The sequence below is a fragment of the Lycium ferocissimum genome, chromosome 10 (assembly GCF_029784015.1).
Source record: "Lycium ferocissimum isolate CSIRO_LF1 chromosome 10, AGI_CSIRO_Lferr_CH_V1, whole genome shotgun sequence".
Classification (NCBI taxonomy): domain Eukaryota; kingdom Viridiplantae; phylum Streptophyta; class Magnoliopsida; order Solanales; family Solanaceae; genus Lycium; species Lycium ferocissimum.
Window position 1 is genome coordinate 54,178,678 of NC_081351.1, and position 21,187 is coordinate 54,199,864.

At 39.1% G+C, this 21,187-nt stretch overlaps 1 protein-coding gene and 1 long non-coding RNA gene across 2 annotated transcripts in view; both read right to left on the reverse strand.

Annotated features, from left to right (window-relative positions):
* Window positions 1-11,367: 11,367 nt before the first annotated feature.
* On the reverse strand, window positions 11,368-13,039 carry LOC132035024 (uncharacterized). The gene is made up of 2 exons (XM_059425347.1): window positions 12,321-13,039; window positions 11,368-12,235 (listed from the first exon to the last, which is right to left on the reverse strand). The coding sequence occupies exons 1-2, from the start codon at window positions 13,034-13,036 to the stop codon at window positions 11,368-11,370; spliced, it is 1,584 nt and encodes a 527-aa protein (XP_059281330.1). The 5' UTR covers window positions 13,037-13,039.
* Window positions 13,040-20,319: 7,280 nt separating this feature from the next.
* The window catches only part of LOC132034314 (uncharacterized), a 66,483-nt gene continuing 65,615 nt past the window's right edge, over window positions 20,320-21,187 (reverse strand). The window contains exon 3 of the long non-coding RNA XR_009409024.1: window positions 20,320-20,486. This is a non-coding gene — a long non-coding RNA (uncharacterized LOC132034314). The remainder of the gene's footprint in view (window positions 20,487-21,187) is intronic.

The following is a 21,187-nucleotide window of genomic DNA, read 5'->3' on the forward strand; positions in this document are numbered from 1 at the left end:
GCATTTAACTCCTTCGTTTGAAAATATATTGGAGACTCTTATGATCCGTATAGATATCAACATGTACGCCATACAAATAATGTCTCCACATTTTCAATGCATGAATAATCGCGCCAATTCAAGATCGTGAGTTGGGTAATTCTTTTCATGTTTTCGCAAATGTCTCGAAGCATAAGCAATGACTTTTCCATGCTGCATTAATACACATCCTAACCCAACACCGGAAGCATCACAATACACAACATAGCCATCCGGCCCTTCTGGAAGTGTTAAAACTAGAGCTGAGGTTAACTTGTCCTTCAACTCTTGGAAGCTACGCTCACAAGCGTCATTCCACTGAAATTTTGCTGACTTCTGGGTTAACTTCGTCAATGGGGCTGAAATAGATGAAAAGCCCTCTACGAATCTTCTATAATAACCTGCCAAACCCGTAAAACTACGAACTTCGTAGGCGTCGTAGGCCTTGGCCAAGTCTTCACAAACTTCAATTTTCTGAGTATCAACTCTAATGCCATCATCTGAAATCACATGGCCCAAGAATGTCACAGAATTTAGCCAAAACTCGCACTTTGAAAATTTTGCATACAACTCCCGAGTACGGAGAATTCCAAGAACAATACGTAGATGATCTGTATGTTCTGATTCTGTGCGAGAATACACTAAAATATCATCAATGAATACTATCACGAACAAGTCCAAGAGAGGCCTGAATACATTATTCATTAAGTTCATAAACACTGCCGGAGCATTAGTCAGCCCAAACGACATCACTCGAAATTCATAATGGCCATATCTTGTTCTGAAAGCTGTCTTAGGAATGTCTTCTTCTCTAACTCTCACTTGATGATAACCCGACCTCAAATCTATTTTGGAAAACCATTTGGCACCTTGTAGTTGATCAAATAAATCATCAATTCTTGGAAGAGGATACTTGTTCTTTATCGTCACCTTATTCAAATTGTCTATAATCAATACACATTCGTAGGGAGCCATCTTTCTTTTTCACAAATAAACCGGCGCTCCCCACGGTGATGAACTCGGGTCTAATGAACCCCTTTTCGAGCAAATCTTTCAATTGTGCCTTTAACTCTTTCAATTCTGCCGGAGCCATTCGATAAGGAGGAATAGAAATAGGCTCGGTATCCGGCAACACATCAATGGCGAAGTCAATCTCCCTTTCTGGAGGAAGGCCTGGAAGTTCATCTGGAAATACATCCGGAAACTCATTCACTACCGAACGATTGAAAAGTTGGCGATGTTGCCTCGGTGTCATGAACTCGGACTAAATGATAAATATAGCCCTTGGCGATCATCTTTCTTGCCTTAAGGTAGGAAATAAACCTACCCCTTGGAGTTGCCGTATTACCTTTCCATTCAAGCACGGGCTCTCCCGAAAATTGAAATCGAACTAATTTCATTCGGCAATCAACATTAGCATAGCATGAGGCCAACCAATCCATACCCATTATAACATCAAAGTCTAGCATTTCTAGCTCAACTAAACCAGCTTTGGTTTGGCGATCACATATCACAATTATACAATCTTTATACACTTGTTTAGCTATCACGGGATCACCAACCGGAGTAGACACCTCAAAGGATTTAATTGGCTCGGGTTTCACCCCAATACGATTAGCAACATAGGGGGTAATATATGATAACGTGGAACCCGGATCTATCAATGCATACACATCATGAGAAAACACAGTCAATGTACCTGTGACCACATCTGGAGACGACTCGAGATCCTGTCGTCCGGCTAAAGCATATAAGCGGTGCTGTGTGGCACCTGAAGTAGATGCTCCCCCTCGGCCTCTACCTCGGCCTGCTGGAGTCTGGGGAGTCTGCCCTGTAGGACGTGCTGAAGAGGATCCTGTTGCCGAACCTGTGGGCTGAACCCCACCTCTGCCATATCTCACCGGACAATCTCGCATCAAATGTCCTGTCTGCCCACAAATATAACATGCATCTGTGCCTTGGCGACATGGCCCTGAGTGCAATTTTCTACACTGACTGCATCGAGGAACTGGTGGTCTCCCTTGACTGTAATCTCCTCTAAACTGAGAACCTGGGGCCCTCGAACTCTGGCCCTGTCCTGAACGGAAAGAGCGATCAGATCTTCTGCCTGTAAACCGGGAGGTGCACTCGTCACTGACTGGCCTGAGTGCCTAGAATATGTCTGTCTCGATCCCCCTCTATAATCACTACCTGTGCCCATAGATCTGGCCCTTTTGCTTTGCCCTCTATCAACATCACGATCACCCCTTTGCGGAGGTTGTTGCCCTTCAAGATTTTGGGCATGGGCTTGAATGCGGAAAATATCCATCCCGTCTTGCAATGAAGCCGTCAAGCATTCTTTGAATAAATGTGGCCCTAAGCCACTCACAAATCTGTGCACCCTGTCGCCCATGTCGGCTACCATAGTAGGAGCATATCTAGCCAAAGAATTAAATTGAAGGCTATACTCCCGGGCGCTCATATTACCTTGCTTCAAATTCAAGAATCTATCCGCTCTAGCTCGGCGGACCTCGGGCGGCAAATAATGACGAAGGAAGGCATCAACAAATTCTTGCCACACGGGAGGAGGCGCATTCTCTTGCCTCGACGCTATCCAATTGTTATACCATAATACCGCCACATCTCAGAGTCTATATGATGCTAACTCCACCGATTCGGTCTAAGAAGCATGAATAATCCGCAATGTTCTTAGCATTTCATCAATAAAACCTTGCGGGTCTTCATCCGGCTTTGACCCAAAGAATTTCGGAGGATTTAGGCTCATGAAGTCACGGGCTCTAGTACTAGCTGAACGATCACTTGGGCCCGTATTTTGCCTTTGTGCCTGAGCGGCAACCAACTGTGTCAATAAATTAATAGCCTCGGTCACTTGTTGACCCGATGTAGCCGGTGGAGGAACCGGAGGCATAGGAGCTGGAGCTGAAGCCCCTTCTTGCTCTTCCGTAATAAGCGGAGTAGTGGAGGCAATAGATAAAGCCTCATGACGTGATTCATCCTCATTTGCATTCATGGGCGGCTCTCTTTCTGCCCGCCTTTTCATAGTCTTGCCCTTCGGGGCAGCTTTAGCTTTTCCTTTTGGCGGCATTTCTGAAATCACAACATACTCATTAGGGAGGATTAAATCTTATACTCGGCTCTATCGCACGATTTCATATGAAGAAAGATGGTCATTTTTCCTAAATGCCCTGTAGCCTCCCGTTTATTAGCGTGGCGCGCAACACACCATAAACAAGACTCTACTAGACACGGCTCGTAGACACTTCCTAGGACTGAACTGCTCTGATACCACTTCGTCACGACCCGAACTACGGGCCGCGACGGGTATCCGGGGCTAACCACCGAACACCACTCATTCCGTTATCTATATGCCCTCATTCATAATACTTGCTCAATTTCATAATAATATATCATCATATAAAACATACTTGCTTTTATAAACATAAGCCCTTCGGCTATCAAAATAATATCCATACATATACATGGAGACCATGGGACCATACTACCCACACATGCGTATCTACGAGCCTCTACTAGAGTACTAGACATATGGACGGGACAGGACCCCGTCGTGCCCAATCATGAATATATACATATATATGTACCAAAAGAATAATCAATGGCACCTCCGGACAATGGAGTGCTCACACAACCTACTAGCCCTATAGATCGGCACCGTCTCCTTGCCTACCTGTGGGCATGAACACAGCGTCCAAAGAAAACGGACGTCAGTACGAACATTGTACTGAGTATGTAAGGCAGGAATGAAATAAGCATAATAAGAATATCATAAGTCATGAGGTGGAGATGCAACCTGTGTACTCATATAATCATAGGTACATTTCATATACATTCATCATACATAAGCATGTCATATACATTACCATAGCGTATGCCTTATCATATCACATATACATCATCATGCCATACATGCATCGTCATATCAATCATACATCATCATGTCGTTAACCCGCGTCCGGGTAACCATCATATGCCGCCCACTAGTGGTGTCATGCCCGGCCCTCTAGGCTCGGTAGAATCATAGCAGCCCGCCTTAGCGGTGACATGCCCGGCCATCTAGGCACGGTGGAATCATAGCAGCCCGCCTTAGCGGTGACATGCCCGGCCATCTAGGCGCGGTGGAATCGTATCATCATACATAGCATGCATTTATCATCGTACATTATACATCATCATAGTCATCGCTATCATTCATTTCATATTCATATCATGGTTTCATCATAATTTAATATCATCATACATATATCATCAATTCATACATTAGAACTTGGAAGCAAGTATAGTATGTCGGGGTGACGTAAGGTCGTGACCCCCGATGTCATTATGAGCATTCGTAACTATCCCACCTCACCTTGAAGGAACAAACATAAGGTGAGTGTATGTAGTGATTAACATCAATAGATTTCATATAGACTTCATTAGCTTAGTTGGAACATTACATCATAGACTATAGCATCTCTAGACTTTAAGCTCATCATTATCATTATCATAATCGTAGCATATCTCTTATCTCGTATGGCTATTCGTGCATAATGGCTCGTAGCCTTCTTGAAGATAGGACATTCGTAATGAAAGAGGAAATTCATGCCATATGGACTCATGCCTTAGAAGGAAGGGATTAGCCTCACATACCTTTGTCGTTTACTATTCTATCGTTTGCTCGTTCTCCTTGAGTGCACTTGTTTATACCTTCAAGAGAATTCGTATCGTCATTAGCTATATCAATCATGAAAACATACTTACTAAAGCTAGAGAAATTTGGGCAGCATTTCCTTTGTTTATACTACTTTCCGCCATATTCCATATCAACTCCCAACATTCATAACAATCATCACAATATCACTAACAACAATCGTCATTCATTTACATAATTCGCATTTCACAATTCTACTTCAATTCTCCATATTCATGACTAAAAGTCCATCGTCGTATTCTTTCATATCCAATACTTATTTCATGTTCTATAGGTCATTTATAACGCATTCATAACATCAACATATCCATTTCCATGATTCAATTCAACTACTACTCACTAGCAATACTATTCACACATTTGATGACCCATTTGCTATACACTTCTACAATCCATGTGTTTCAACTTATAAATACTTCAAACAACATGTAAACATCATGAAACTTACCTTAGATGATGGAGGAATAAGCTTGGAATGGTGATTCACCCTTAGCACCAAAACCCTATTTTATCTCTCTTGGGATTTCTTGACTTGGATGACTTTTAATGGGTTTCCTTCACTTGATTCTCTTGATTTCTTGTTGTTGATCCTTGATTTCTATGTTTTCTTATGGATGAAATGTTTGGAACTCTCTAGAGGTTTCTTGAAGTGTGGAGGTGAAGTGAAATGAAATGAAATGAAATGAAAAAAGGGTCCCTTATATAAAAATGAACTTCAAATTCCCGATTGAAATATACGGACCAACATACGGTCCGTATAAAATCTATACGACCGTATGTTGGACCGTATATCTGGTCCAAGAATCATGATACTCTGCCGGGCCGGATCTACGGTTGGACATACGGTCCGTAGATCTTATACGGCCGCATGTCCGGCCGTATGTTTGTCCAGCTTTTCCGAGAGTTGTTTCGTCGACTCGTTTGATCTCCGATCCTTATGGAACCTTCTTAACACTTGTTCCTTACTTCAATACCATTCTAAGGGACGTTATAACTCTTCCTCAAAGGGTCATTAAGACATCATTAACTTAATACTCAAGTAATTTTATCCTCGTATACACATTCATCCAAATAAACGGGGAATTTTTCGAGATGTAACACAAACAATACGGGTGCTCCCCACGACTCTCCTTCAACTCTTTCAATTGCAAGGAGCCATTCTATAAGGAGGAATAGATATAGGCTTAACAACTTTCTTTCCCGCTAACTCGAATGTCTTTGGAAATCTTAATTAGGATCGTCAAGAGTACTTCAGCTTCTTATCTTGAACTCGCACTAGATGATAAATGCAACCTTTTGTATCATTTTCATCATAAATAAACCATCACTGAGAAGACTCAAGATCTTGGCGTCCGGCCAAAGCATAAATACGGTGCCGAGGACCGCTAGAATCGGGGACTCTCCCCCCCTCTACCATGGCCGATTGGCGCATGTGAACCTAGCCCCACAGGGCGTATAGATGCCGAAGATCCCCATCGACCCCCGAAGGCCGGGTCCTACCTCCGCCACTAACGAGGGACAATCTCGCATAATATGGCACGGTCGACCACATGAATAGCAAACCTCGAACCCAATTCCGACCCCAATGTAGCTTCCCACACCGGGAGCATCGTGGTACGGTAGCCTCGCCGACCCGAATCACCTCCCAAACCGAGATCCCGAAAAGCTGCGACTCGGCCGGGATGAGTAGATCTATCAAATCTGCGGCCTGAAAATCATAGAGGCGCACCAGTCATAGATTGGCCTGAATGCCTCGAAAACTGCTGTCTGTGCCCGCCTCTATATTCACTCATCGGGCCCGAAGATCTAGCCCTCTTGCTATGCCTTCTATCATGCTCACGTTCACTTCTTTGCTGTTGTAGGCTTTCTTCTAGATTCTGAGCATGGGCTTGAATGCGTGAAATATCCATGTTGTCCTGAAGGGACACGGTCAAGCATCTATCCATCAAATGTGGCCCTAGGCCTTTCACAAACCGATGCACTCGATCACCCATATCCGCTACCATGGCCGAAGCATACCTATTACAAGGAATAAGCGGAGACTATACTCTAGAGCACTCATGCTCCCTTGCCTCAAATTTAGGAACTTATCGGCTCTAGCTCGCCGAACTTCTGGAGGCAAATAATGGCGGAGAAATGCATCTACAAATTTTTGCCACACCGGAGGAGGTGCATTGGCTCCTCGTGAAGCCATCCAAACCGTGTACCAATGGACCGCGACATACCTCAATCTGTAGGACGCTAACTCCACCGATTCGGTGTCTGAAACATGTATCAAACGGAGCGTCCTCAACATACCATCGATAAAATTCTGAGGGTCCTCATCCGGCTTTGATCCAAAGAATTCGAGGGTTCAAACTAATGAAGTCACGGTCTCTTGCACTAACAAACCTATCACCTTGCCCCGTGCTTTGCCTTCCGAGTCCGGGCGCAACCAATTGAGTCGCCAGATTAATGGCCTCTTTCACGGTGCTGACGAAGCACCGGTGGAGGAACCGAAGGTGCTGGAGTCAGCTCCCTCACGCTCCTCTAATATAGGCACTGATCGGGAGGACTGAGATTGAGCCGCGCTTTGGGACTCACTTTCTTCTACTACCGGTGGCGGTGCTCTTTCGACCGCTTTTATTTACCGTCTTGCCCTTTGGCCCGCTCGTAGCCTTTCTCTTTTTCACATTTCGAAATACACAACACATGGTTAAGAAACAAGAAGTTCTTACATCATAGCTCTATCGCACGATTCTTATGAAGAAAGAAGGTCATTCATTCCTAAAATGTCCGCAGCTTCTTGTTTATAAGTGTGGCGTGCAACACACCCATAACCAAGACTCTACTAGACACGGCTCGTAGACACACCCTAGGACTGAACTGCTCTGATACCACTTTTGTCACGACCCAACCGGAGGATCTTTCTAATTTTGCACCCGGTGCTCTAACCCGGCACCCCTTACCATACTTTCATATCTCATCTAGGTGAGCCACATAGTTAAATCATGCTTTTCATTCATCATCATTCTAATCTCATTGGGCAACAACACATCTATATCATCATTAACAACTATGCCCATATAAGTGTACACAAGCCGACAAGGCTATCAAAATAATATCCCAAAATATAGGCCGACAAGGCCGAACATATCTAACCATATACACATGTCTACGAGCCTCTAAGAAGGGTATGTCATATCATAACATATGGGCGAGACAGGACCCCGCCGTGCCCATGAATATGTACACAAAAGAATCTATACCAAAAGTTGTAGCTCCAAATGAAATGGAGCTCCGCTACGTAGTCCCTGAGAAATGTCGCTATAGATCAAGTCTGTCTCCACAGCTACTGCGGGACGCGGCGTCCACAAACAAAAGGACGTCGATACAAAGAATGTACTGAGTATGTAAAGCATGATCAATATCAATATCAATATAAAAGCATAATAGTCAACATATAAGATAACATAGGATGGGAGACAATAGTATCATCGTCATAGCACTTACTTGCTTTCTATAGGGACATGCCATTTCTATTGCGTATCTGTGTACATATATCCATATCCGTACTCATTTACCTTTTGTATTCATTTTCATCTTCGTATTCATATTTCCTTTCATACTCATGTTCATATCATATACATGTCATTTACGTATCATAGATATAGCCCTTACATATACTTAGCATAATCGTACTCATATTGATGTCATATACATAGCATTTATATAGCATACCCGACCACGAAGGTTCGGTGTTTCACATACCTGGCCCTACCAAGGCTCAGTGTTATTCGTACCCAACTACAGTGGTGCGCGCGCATCATCATATATAGATATACATATATACATATTCACTATATTCTACCCGGCCATATAAGCTCGGGGTTCACAATAGCCTCTCATGGGCATACATACATATAAGCTCATATTTATCTTTAGCCTTTTTACTATCGTCATTCATTACATTCTATCTTTAGAGGATTTCTCGTCGCATAAGAAACTTAGTACAATCGTATCGTATTGGGCATCATAAGCTTCGTAGCTTCTAGAGATAGGATCATTGGAGAATATCGTAGGCTCATAGAGGAATACATATATATATTTGGCCAAAGAACCATGCCTTATGAAAGGAGGGTTAGCCTTACATACCTTTCCGTTCAACTATTCTATCACTTGCTCGTGCTTCTTCAATGCTCACGTTTCTACCTTCATTAAAATGCATACTCATATTATAGAATGGATAGCTTAGCATTCATGACTAATTCTAGAGAAAATCGGACAGCATCTCCTTTATTTATACGTCTTCCTCCATATCATATATCAACTCCCAAACATCGATAATAGCATTCATAATATCATCACAATAGCCTTTAGTCAACTACATTACTCTTACTTCACCATTTATTCCAATTCATCCATATTGATAGTCGTATCATATAATTCCGTTCATTCATATTCAAGGTCTATCCCATGTTCTCGACATCATTTATAACATGATTATATTCATAATGTATCAAGAATCATAACTCATTCCAAACATTTACTCAAAAGTGGCACTATTGCACATTCATGACCCATTTCTTATATTCTTTTGCAATCCAAGTGTTTCAACTTCCAAATACTTTAAATAACATGGAGATGTCATGAAACTTACCTTAGATGGTGTAGGATTTAACCTTGGGTGCAATTTCCTCACTTGAGCAAAACCCTAGTTTTTCCTTCACTTGGATTCCTTGTCTTTGATGAACTTTAATGGGTTTCTTACACTTGATGCACTTAACTTGATGTAGTTGATCACTAATATCTCTTGAATTTATGTGGGAGAAATATTCTAGAGAGTTCTAGAGAGAAGGTGTGAAATGTGAAAATGAAATAATGAACTTGGTCCCCTTTTTAATAACTCAGCACTCTGATCTGTCGGGTCATTATACGGACACTTATACGGTCCGTATAAGTGACCGTAAAATGGTCCTTTCGCTCACCCTTCACTGGAACCATTATACGGTCCATTATACGGGCCATATAAATTTATACGGTTTGTATAACTGACCGTATAATTCCACCAGTGAGGGACCTTCACTGTGATGGTCCTACGGTCCACTATGCGGTCCGTATAACATTATACGGTCCGTGTAATGAGCCGTATAACCCACCAGTCCACTGAACTTGTTCTCGTCACTTCATTTGATCTCCAATCCTTATGCAACCTTCTTAACACTTGTTTAGCACTTCATTAAAAATCCAAGGGACGTTACAACTCTTCCCCAAAACTTCATTAAGTCGTCGTTAATTCGATACTCGTAAATCTTGCCCGACACATGACGTATACCTTGCTTTCCTTAACAACTTTTGGTCTCCCACTTCCAATGTCTTTGGAAATCTTGATTAGAATCATCAAATGCTATTTCTTACTTATTGAAACATCGTAGACTTCGTGCTCTTCATTAGCCTATTCACTGTGCATCAACGGAAAATTTTTCGAGGTGTAACACCCTTCTTCCATTACACTTTTTAAAGTACTTTGACCATAGATTAATCATGCTTCGAGACCCCGAAACTTTAATATTTTATATAGAACCCTACTTATTTTTGTGCGATTAATAAGGTAGGATCAATACATCAAGGATACACAAAAGTTCGGATGGCCGTTTTAGTGGTTGAAAAGTGCTCGAACGCCATTTTCGTTTGAAGGCTCGGTGACATTAGCTTGAAGTTCTTTACGAATACTTAAACTTGTTCATTAATAATTGATCAAAAGTTATTCAAAATGGCAGCATTTATACAAAAAAAAAAAAAAAACTTAATTAAATTGCATCATTTATAACCTTGAGTAGATGAAAATACTTAACATACTAATTCATTAATAAGAAACCCAAACTTTTTAAAATACAATCATCAAAGTAAGAAAAAAAAACTTAAAAAACATTCATCAATTAATGCCCTTGAGTTGATCTTCCGCCACCACCGTGAGATGTGCCACCACGACGAGATGTGCCACCACCACTAGAGGTACTTCCACCACGAAAGTTTCCTCCACCACGAGAGATACTTCCACCGCGAGATGTAGTTTGACCACCATGCCGTAAGGGACACTTGCGCTTATCATGACCAACATAATTGCAAAATGAGCATTTTCGAGTGTATCTCCCCGGTGGAACATCCATTTCATTATGAATACGCGAGTATGCATTCTTTTCGAATTTACGGATAAATGCTTTATTTGCAACCATTGAAAATGGATCCGGTGGCCAATAACTCTCACTACCAAGTGGGTAGAACCTTCCAGCATACGTTCTTGCATAATTTTCAACTGTATATTCCTCAGCCATGTACGGGGAGGCGTTCTTTCCCATTGCGATAAAACACTTGAAGGCATGAGAACATGGCATGTGATATGATTGCCACTTGCCGCATGTGCATGTTCTTGAAATCTCACAAATTGTGTGGACGTTACCTTTTTTACATTGGTGCACACTTGTTGTGAGTTCAAATATGCGCTGCGAGGGGTTGTACTCCATCCGGTCATGTTTCGAGCCTTATATTTATGGTACTCGAGAACAGTTTTGACGGTTTTGGCATCCATCTTAGACCTGTTGTTGCATGTGCTTTGGCCTCTTTTGATCTACTTGACGACGAACCGTCCACAACCTCGCTTAAATGTCATTCTCACCATTGCGGTGACGGGTAGTCCCCGTGCGAGATTTCAACAAGCCATTGAATGACTCGTAGCTGTTTGTTGTCAGCATACCCCATCGCCTACCTTCATCCTGGTGTAATGTCCATGTGTCTTTATCAATTGCATTCAACCAGTGGAAGGCTTCCTCGTTCGCCCGCCAAATAATGTCCATCTGCAGGTTAGACTTCTTCTCCTGATGCTCTGTTGCAGCAGCCCACATCCAATTGCAAAGTGCCGGGATTCGATATGCCTTTTGAAAGTTTGCCTTCAAATGCCTTAAATAATAACGATGGTAGGCAAAGGGTGGCTGCCACCCCTGCAAATTGAACATATTGTGCAATATGCCAGCATGTCTGTCTGATATCACACATATTCCCATGCGATCCTTAATAACGTGTTGCCTTAAGTAGTCCAAAAACATACCCCACGTACTAATGCTCTCATTAGCTGCAATTGCAAAAGCTAGAGGGAATATAGCTCCATTTGCATCCATTCCAACTGCTATTAGCAGCTTTATGTCATACTTCCCGTACACATGTGTTCCATCTATTGATATTACAGGCCGACAATGAGCAAAACCATCAATGCATGGTTTGAAGGCCCAAAACACAAAATCAAAAATATTACCGGGCACACCAGGCTTCGATTTGAGCTTCCATTCAACAACAGTACCATGATTGAAGTGTTGTAGAGCCGCCATGTATCTCGGCAACGTCTTGAAAGAGCCCTCCCAATTGCCGAAGACTATCTCATGTGCACGCCTACGCCCAAGATACGCCTTCCTCCTAGTAACAGTTTTGCTATATACTTTCAGGACGGCTCTAATACAATCTTTAATAGGGAACCTGAAAAAGTTGAAATATCAGCATATAACAACGAGGAACATTATATTAACACCAAAAATAAAATAAACTTAGGCGAAGGGGATACCTTGGGTTTTCTCTAATGTCGCCAACTAATACACGCGCAATCAAATTAGTATCTAGATTGCAATGATCATCTGGGAGGTCACCCATATCACAAGTGTGCTTTGTGTAGAACTTTGAAATAGTCCACATCTTTTCGAGCGGTTTCCTTACCACGGAGCATCCATTCGCGACCTTGATATTTTCACTTGCAGACCAATCGCCAAAGTTTCGTGTGGAATCGTCAACTTTAAACTCCCTCATCCCCTGGATGCAATAAATCTTAACAGCCCTTTGCAATGATTTTTTCGAGCTGAAAATCATCCCTTTTTCAATATGAGCCTTTTGTTTTAAAAGATCCACTGGCTCTTTCCACAAACTTCGCCGAATATGATCATCATCCCTAGTAAAGATAAATTCATCTGGGCGATCTTGAAGATGATAAAGATAGGGGATCTCATCGGAATGCCACTGAATCGGGGTCGACTCTTGCTGTTGAAATTGGCTTTGCGGCTGAACCGGAGTCGACTCTTGCTGTTCAAATGGTTGCTGTGAATTCAGTTCCTCCTCGTGTGCCGGACTGTTCATCATGTCTTGCAACAGTTCTACTTGATGTTGAGGATTAGTTCCAACCTCAATCTCATCGTCACTTTGCTCATCGTCACTTTCCTCCGCATTAGGTATTTCCTCACTATCGCTGGATGATGTCACTATATAATTCGGATAATCCGGACCATCCATAGCAGGCCTATAATTTGGTGCAACCACCACATTCTCCCTACATAAGAAATTAGGGTGTTTTAACTACTACACATCAAATAACACTATTGATGTTAAAAAAAAAATAGACGTATCGATAGTAATCAACTGCACCGAAACTTGAGGAAGGACCATCGCTTTGAGTTGTTGGATAGGCTGAGGATGTTCCAACCTGATTCATCCATCCCGATTGAGGAGACCGTCCGATATGATCCATATCAGGTGTATAACCCCTAAATAATATAATCGACATCATTAGTAGCATTCAAGTGCCACTACACATAATAATAATAATAATAATAATAATAATAATAATAATAATAATAATAATAATAATAATAATAATAATAATAATAATAATAATAATAATAATAATAATAATAATAATAATAATAATAATAATAATAATAATAATAATAATAATAATAATAATAATAATAATAATAATAATAATAATAATATAATAATAATGTAAAAAATGAATATTTACCACTGCCCGTCAAATTGCTGACTTAAACTATCCAGAGGCATTTGGCTAGTCAAAATGCTTTCATAGGTACTCATGTCAGGGTAATTGTGTTGATAAGTAGGTTCCGCTTGAGTGACTTCGGCCTGAATTATAGACGGGCTTCCCGACGAGGTCTATTTCGGGCTTCCCGAGGAGCCCTAGCCATGAATTCAAGTCGATTAATGGGGACCTTCTCTATATACATTTCAAGGACGTTTAAAGTTATGCATTGCCTATAATCATAAGGCGCCTTCAAATAATCAGTCAAAGAATCATCGTCTTGAATGTACCACTGTCCATAACTAGTTACACCTTGCGGCGTAAATGACGTTGGATATTTTTCAATTATATTTAGATCAAAATCACTTCTACTAACTTGTAGTCTATTATACAAGGCTTGGAGTAGTTTTGAGAATTTTAAGTCAAGTGAAAACTTAACATGGTATTTTGGGGAAGAATCATAGCGCAAATTATTTTCCTCGAATATAATTTGTCCGTCCCAGAATAAATAAACTCTAATTCTTGGAACATCCGCATATTTTGAATAATTTAGGAGGAATACAAAATGCAAAAACTAGATGAAACTTAAAATTTTTTGCTTTTTTTTTGCCTTATACGAACTCGGTATTAATATAGGATTTGAAGTTTGAATATAGAACCAACGCGCATGCAATTACGATTAGTTACACTTGCGGTGTTACGTCAAATCAAATTGAGTGCGGAGTGTTGCATAACGCATGAAATAACTGGGTTATGTCGTCTCGGTGAGAATAAATTTAGCGCGGTAATTATTTTTTTGCATTATTCTGTCACAACGCAGTAAAATACCACGCTATGACAGTATAACGCAGTAATTTAATGCGTTATACTGGTATAACGCAGCATTTTACTGCGCTATACCGCTGCAGCATATTGTCACCTCAACTCAAAACAAAAACGTCATGATTCGAATCAAACTTTATATAACGTAATTTGACGAATAGTTGTTACCAACCACACAACATTCCACACAAAATTGAGTTACTATGTCATTTTTTGACCAATTTAGAGATATTAGTCGTGTTATATCGTTCACTCCAGCAAACATATTTGAAGCAACGGGTAGGACCTGGGAACTAGATGATGATGATTTTCATTACTCAAATAACCCTAACGATAGATTCAATCGAGAATACAATAATAAAATGAGAGAGGAGTAGGATTGGCGTGTTAGGGAGGTTGCAGCACTGGAGCACAAGTTAGCGTCAGTAGGGCTTAAACGCCCAAAAAAACGTGCTATGTCAATGCCTCGCGAACTCCACAAGAGTTTAATTTGGCTCTTAATCGTTTTAGCGAAGAGAACAATCGGATGCAAATACGTTACCATAGGGTAGAATATGGTATACATGGTAGCACAAGATTTAGATCCAAGTGGGATTCGGACTGTGAAATGTCCGATGAAGATTAATATTTTTCTTACAATAAGGTAAGTAGGTAGGGTCATAAAGACCCTCCCCCCCCCCCCCCGAGGGTACTTGGGGGTTTGCAACTATATAAGTAGCCCTTTCTTTTATTATTAGACTACACCATATTCAATGTCGAGTAGTAGAAACTCAGCTTGGTCTTTACTCCTTCCAAAAGAACCAAATAGCAGTGATGATGAGAGTTCAAATCATAGCAATTTTTCGAGCGATACCAATGATTTCAAACTAGATGAGCTAAATCCCCACCTTCTTATAGAGCGTAATGATGATTTCTGCAGTGTGAAATATTCAGATCCGTGGGAATATTATTGCGGTTTATGCCGAGAATGGTCACATCGGCTTGCCGAATCAGAACGTCTTGTTCGTGACTTGGAAAATCTCAACGCTCCAATCCCAACAAGCTACTCCTTAACTATGCCTCAAGTAGGTCCAGAAACTTGCAAGCTTGCCGTGCAAAGGATTAGAAAAGAAAACAACAGAATGCTAGCAAGACGATGTAGATTTTACATGCTAAAGTTTGTCGAAGAACAAGCATCATCAACCGGTGGAGAACTAATTGCTACTGAAAAAAGATGTGTCTTAAGAAACCGCCAATATTTTTCTGAGGACGATATTGAGGACTTGTACTCTGATGATGATTAAGAATGTTGTGATTTTAGTTTTAAGTTTAATTTATGATTATCTTTCATCTAAAAATTATTTTGAAGAATATTAGTATGTTAAGTATTTTCATCTACTCAAGGTTACGAATGATGCAATTTAATTAGGTTTTTTTTTTTTGTATGAATGCTATCATTTTGACTAACTTTTGATTAATTATTAATGAACAAATTTAAGTATTCGTAAAGAACTTCAAGCTAATGTCACCGAGCCTTCAAACGAAAATGGCGTTCGAGCACTTTTCAACCACTAAAACGGCCATCCGAACTTTTGTGTATCCTTGATGTATTGATCCTACCTTATTAATCGCACAAAAATAAGTAGGGTTCTATATAAAATATTGAAGTTTCGGGATCCCGAAGCATGATTAATCTATGGTCAAAGTACGTTAAAAAGTGTAATGGAAGAAGGGTTACCAAAAGGGCCGAAAAAAAAAAGGAGGGACACTATAGCGCAATAATTTACTGCGCTAAAGGCAGTTTGGTAACATTTTTTTTTTGTTGGGGTATTTTGGTTCAAAATGTTTTTTTGGGGGGCATTTTGGTTCCGGACTCACTTACAAAAGCCATATTTATTTTACCGTCTTAAATTATCTGTGGTAGTTTACTTATAAGCTTCTTGAAAGTATTATTATCAAGTATAAAATAATGATGAAAAAATAATTTATTTTATTTTATGAAAAATAATTCAAGATAATTATATTTTGAAATCACAATAAATAATTTGAGACAGAAAGAGTAATCTTAAAAGAATTTCTTTAAAATATCTTAAAGGAAAAATAAGATGAGTATTTTAAGAAATGTGGATGTTTGAATTGGCTTAAAAGTTCATCAAACCAACTTAGAAGTATTCTTTAATAAGAAAGGTTAAAATCATAAAAAATAAAAAATAAAAAGTGGGGTTTGAAGAGGTTAGAGTGTACGCAGATTTTACCTCTACCTTGAGAGGTAGAGCGGTTGTTTCTGATAGACCCTCGGCTCAAGAAAAGCAACTCCAAACAAGCAGAAAAAGAAATAACGGAAGTGAAGAAATCATGTCAAAGCATATAAAAAAAAGAACATAAACTACAAGAAGTACAAGAAACAATATATAATAACAAACATCGAAGGACAAGCAACTACATGAGTAATACTATAACTACTAGCGAGACAACCCTATACTACCTACTAGCTTTCCACCCTAATCTGTGACCTCGACAACCTCCTATCTAAGGTCATGTCCTCGGTAAGCTGGAATTGTGTCATGTCCCATCTTATCACCTCTACCCAATACTTTTTCGGCCTACTTCTACCTCTCTTAAACCCATCCATAGACAACCTCTCACACCTCCGCACTGGGGCATCCACGCATCTCCTCTTCACATGCCCGAATCATCTCAGCCTCGCTTCCCGCATCTTGTCCTCCACCGATGTCACTCCCATCTTGTCTCGGATATCTTCGTTTCGAATCTTATCTCTCCCGGTGTGGCCACACATCCAATGAAACATCCTCATCTCCGTAACTTTCATCTTTTGAACATGAGCCTTCTTAACTGACCAACACTCCGCTCCATACAACATAGTAGGTCTAACCACCACTCTGTAGAACTTGCCTTTAAGTTTTAGTGGGACCTTCTTATCACACAAGACTCCGAACACAAGCCTCAATTTCATCCACTCAACACCCATACGATGTGTGACATCATCATCAACTCCCCATCTTCTTGGATAATAGACCCAAGATACTTGAAGCTTCCTCTCTTTGGGATGACCTGAGCATCAAGCAGCAATTCTACTCCAGCCTCATGTGCAATGCCACTAAACTTGCACTCCAAGTATTCTGTCCTGGTCCTGCTCGACCTGAACTCTTTAGACTCTAGGGTATGTCTCCATACCTCCAGCTTTGCATTATCTCCATACCTCTAGCTTTGCATTAACTCCACTATGAGTCTTATCAATCAGAACTATGTCGTCCGTAAATAGTATACACTATGGCACTCATCTTGGATTTTCCTAGTCAATCCATCCATCACCAGGGTAAATAAAAATGGGCTAAGATTCGATCCCTGATGCAACCCCTTCAAGACCGAAAAGTGTTCCGAGTCACCTTCCCCCGTTATCGCTCGGGTCTTAACTCCATTATACATGTCCTTGATCTCCCTAGTGTACGCCACATGTACCCCTCTAGCCTCCAAGAATTTCCATAGAACCTCCCTCGGGACTTTGTCGTATGCCTTTTCTAGGTCGATGAACACCATGTGTAAGTCCTTCTTTCTCTCTCTATGTTGCTCCATTAATCTCTTTACAAGATAAATGGCCTCTGTAGTCTAGCGTCCTGGCATGAATCCGAGCTGGTGCTCGGAGATAGACACGCTCCTCCTCACCCTTATTTCCACCACCCTCTCCCAAACTTCCATAGTGTGGCTTAGAAGCTTGATACCTCTATAGTTGTTATAATTCTGGATGTCCCCCTTGTTCTTGTACAACTGAATCAATTTTTAAAACGATAAAAGATCAAATTAACTGACAAACAAACAAATCGAAATGATGAATACTCAACATAATTAATTTGTTTGGTTCCAATATTTGAAAACTAACTTAATTGATTTAGTTTTTTTAGAGAAAAAATCGAGCCAAATCAAACCATGAACAACCTATGTATCACTTAGGTGAGTGTTAAAAATTTTGCCAGGCACCTACTACTTTTCTTTATTTGTCTCACCTATTCACAATAAGTCTCGTAAAAGAAGTAAATTGTTATTTTGTTTGAGAACAAATAGATTCTTAGCTTCTTTTCTTGGATTCTTACCTTCATAGCAATCTCGCACAGTTCATGTCAAAAATAATTAATTATTGTACAATCTATATGGATGATTACTTTATATACATTGTATATGTGTTATATACTGAAGATACACTAATAATGGCAACCATTACCATTTATCGGGTGAAAATGTGTTTAGTTGTCATACTAAAAATATTAAGGTCTCATTTTTCTTTGTATTACCTATCATAATGCAACCTATCCAAAATAACTAAAAAACAAAAGAAATAGATGGATATTTTTTGTTTGAGAGATATGAATTCCTGGCTTTCTTTCATTGCTTCCCCTTTTCATTGTGCACTGCCCAACCAAAAAGAGAAAAATTGAGAAAACAAAAGAGAGATGGATGGTTTTGTTTGAGAAAATATGATTTCTCAGACCGTTGCTATTTTCATGTTTTAACATTGTTACATTTGCCGAGATTCTTTTTAGGGAAAAGGTGCAAATATACTCTTCAACTTTACGATTTAGAGCAGATATACCCCATGTTATAAAGGTGATGTAAATATACCCCTACCGTTACAAAATGATGCAAATATATCCTTTTTGTTGACGGAATTTTTTAAAAATTTATTTAGTTTATTTTTTAATTAAAAAAAATACCACGTGGCTTTAAAAAAAAAGTCTACCCATTTTTTTAGTAGACATATTTTTCTAAAGCCACATGATAATTTTTTTTTTGGTGAGTCGGGTCTGGTTCGTTTAAAAAAAATGGGTAGATTTATTTTTTTTAAAAGCCACAGAGATATATTTTTAAATGAACCAGACTCGATCCACTAGAGAAAAAAAATTTATCATGTGGCGTTAGAAAAATATGTCTACTAAACAAATGGATAGACGTTTTTTTTTAAAAGCCACATGGCATTATCTTTTAATTAAAAAATAAGCCAAAATGATTTTTTTTTAAAATTCGTTAGCGAAAAGGGTATATGTGCACTATTTGTGTAAGGGCAGGGGTATATTTGCACCATTATGTAATAGCAGGGGTATATATACACCACTTTTTTAATGGGGTATATCTGCTCTAAATCGCAAAGTTGAAGGGTATATTTGCACCTCTTCCCTTCTTTTTATAGTACTCTCTCCATCTCAAAATACTTGTCGTTTTTATTAAAAATATATGTCTCAAAATACTTGTCATTTTAGAAGTTCAAGATAAAATTAATCATCTTTTTATCAATTTATCGTTAGTAGCAATAATTATTGAAGACTATAAATATTTCAATTGTGACACATAAAAAGAGTAAATATTCAACGAAGAGAAGACATAAATAAAGGTAAGTAAAACACCCCTCCTAATAATGTTTTTTAAGAGGCGTGTAAATGAAAAACACGACAAGTATTGTCAGATTGCGGAGTATATCTTTTTGCTATAGAGAATATCGAGGTAACTTTATTGGAAACAAAACTTGCATTCTGGCTATGCTACAATTTTATTGGGAAAAAACTAATACATTCAAAATAAGACTTACATTTATCGAACGTAGTAGGAGACTTTCGTTTACCAAATATAGTAGGAGTTTTTTTTTTTTTCAAGACATATACGAAACCACACTCCGAATCTCGCTCAAGGCTTAGAATTTCGTCCACAATTTCATGAATAAAAACTGTATAAAATGGATATGAAATATGTATATAATTGTGAAAAAATTATATAAAATTATTCATTTTAGGTTTTTGGAGTAAATCACGCTTCGTATCTCGCTCACAATTTTATAAATAAAATCTGTATAAATTATAAATGGAATATGTATATAACTATTTAAATTTTGGATAAAGTTCATGTTGGTTTTTGAAAATTTAATACAACTACAATAACATTATATACAATTTTATACAATATTTAGACAAATTTAATACAACTACAACAATTTACAAACTTATAATGCAATTTTCATACAACTCGTCATACAAATAGAATACAAGTTTAATACAAATTTGATACAATTCAACTGTAACTTCGGACTTCTACAAACTACGACTAAAATTCAGTCCAAAACTAGCTCAAACCCTACCCAAATAGTCTCAAATGCTAGATTCAAACTCCCCTCGATGTTCCTGTTCGTTTGAGATATCACCCACTCGAAATGAAGTTCGTTTGTGGCAAAATTCATTTTTCGAACTTGAGCTTTGAGCTTCTTTAATGGCTGACATTGGAGTTTCTAGAGGCTGAAGTTTGAAGAAATTCGAAGCCACACCATTGATAGACTATCAAAATTTGGATGTTCAGGATTGAGATTCATTGAAGTAAATCAATTTTGTGTTAAATTGCTGGAAGAAATAAGGAAAAAAAAAAGAACGAAGGGTTAATACACACAAGCACACCTTTTTCCGATTATGTTATAAAATGTAAAACCTTGCAATGTTTGGTAAATAGGTAAAAATACCTATGTATTTAATAATATAAGGTCTTATTTATTTATAGGGGTGATTTTTCCTTTTTTATTCCGTGTAGGATAAAAGCCATTCCAATAGTTAATTGTATTGGGTTTTGTGTTTCTTATATACAGTCTCGAGCTTATTTTAATATCAGGAAATTTTACATGGTGTAGATAACATCTAAGCGATCTACCGTAACTATATTTAAAATTAATTACCTACCATAGATATACTATGTATCTAAGTACCTACCGTAACTATACTATATATTTAAAGAGAATACTACACCAAAGAGAAAAATATATTGAGAACAAAGTCTCC

Coding starts and splice junctions, on each gene's coding strand:
- LOC132035024 (XM_059425347.1), bottom strand. CDS start 13,036: ATGGATGGTCCGGATTATCCGAATTATATAGTGACATCATCCAGCGAT. Junction 12,236..12,320: donor GACATTAGAGAAAACCCAAG/GTATCCCCTTCG, acceptor CAACTTTTTCAG/GTTCCCTATTAAAGATTGTA.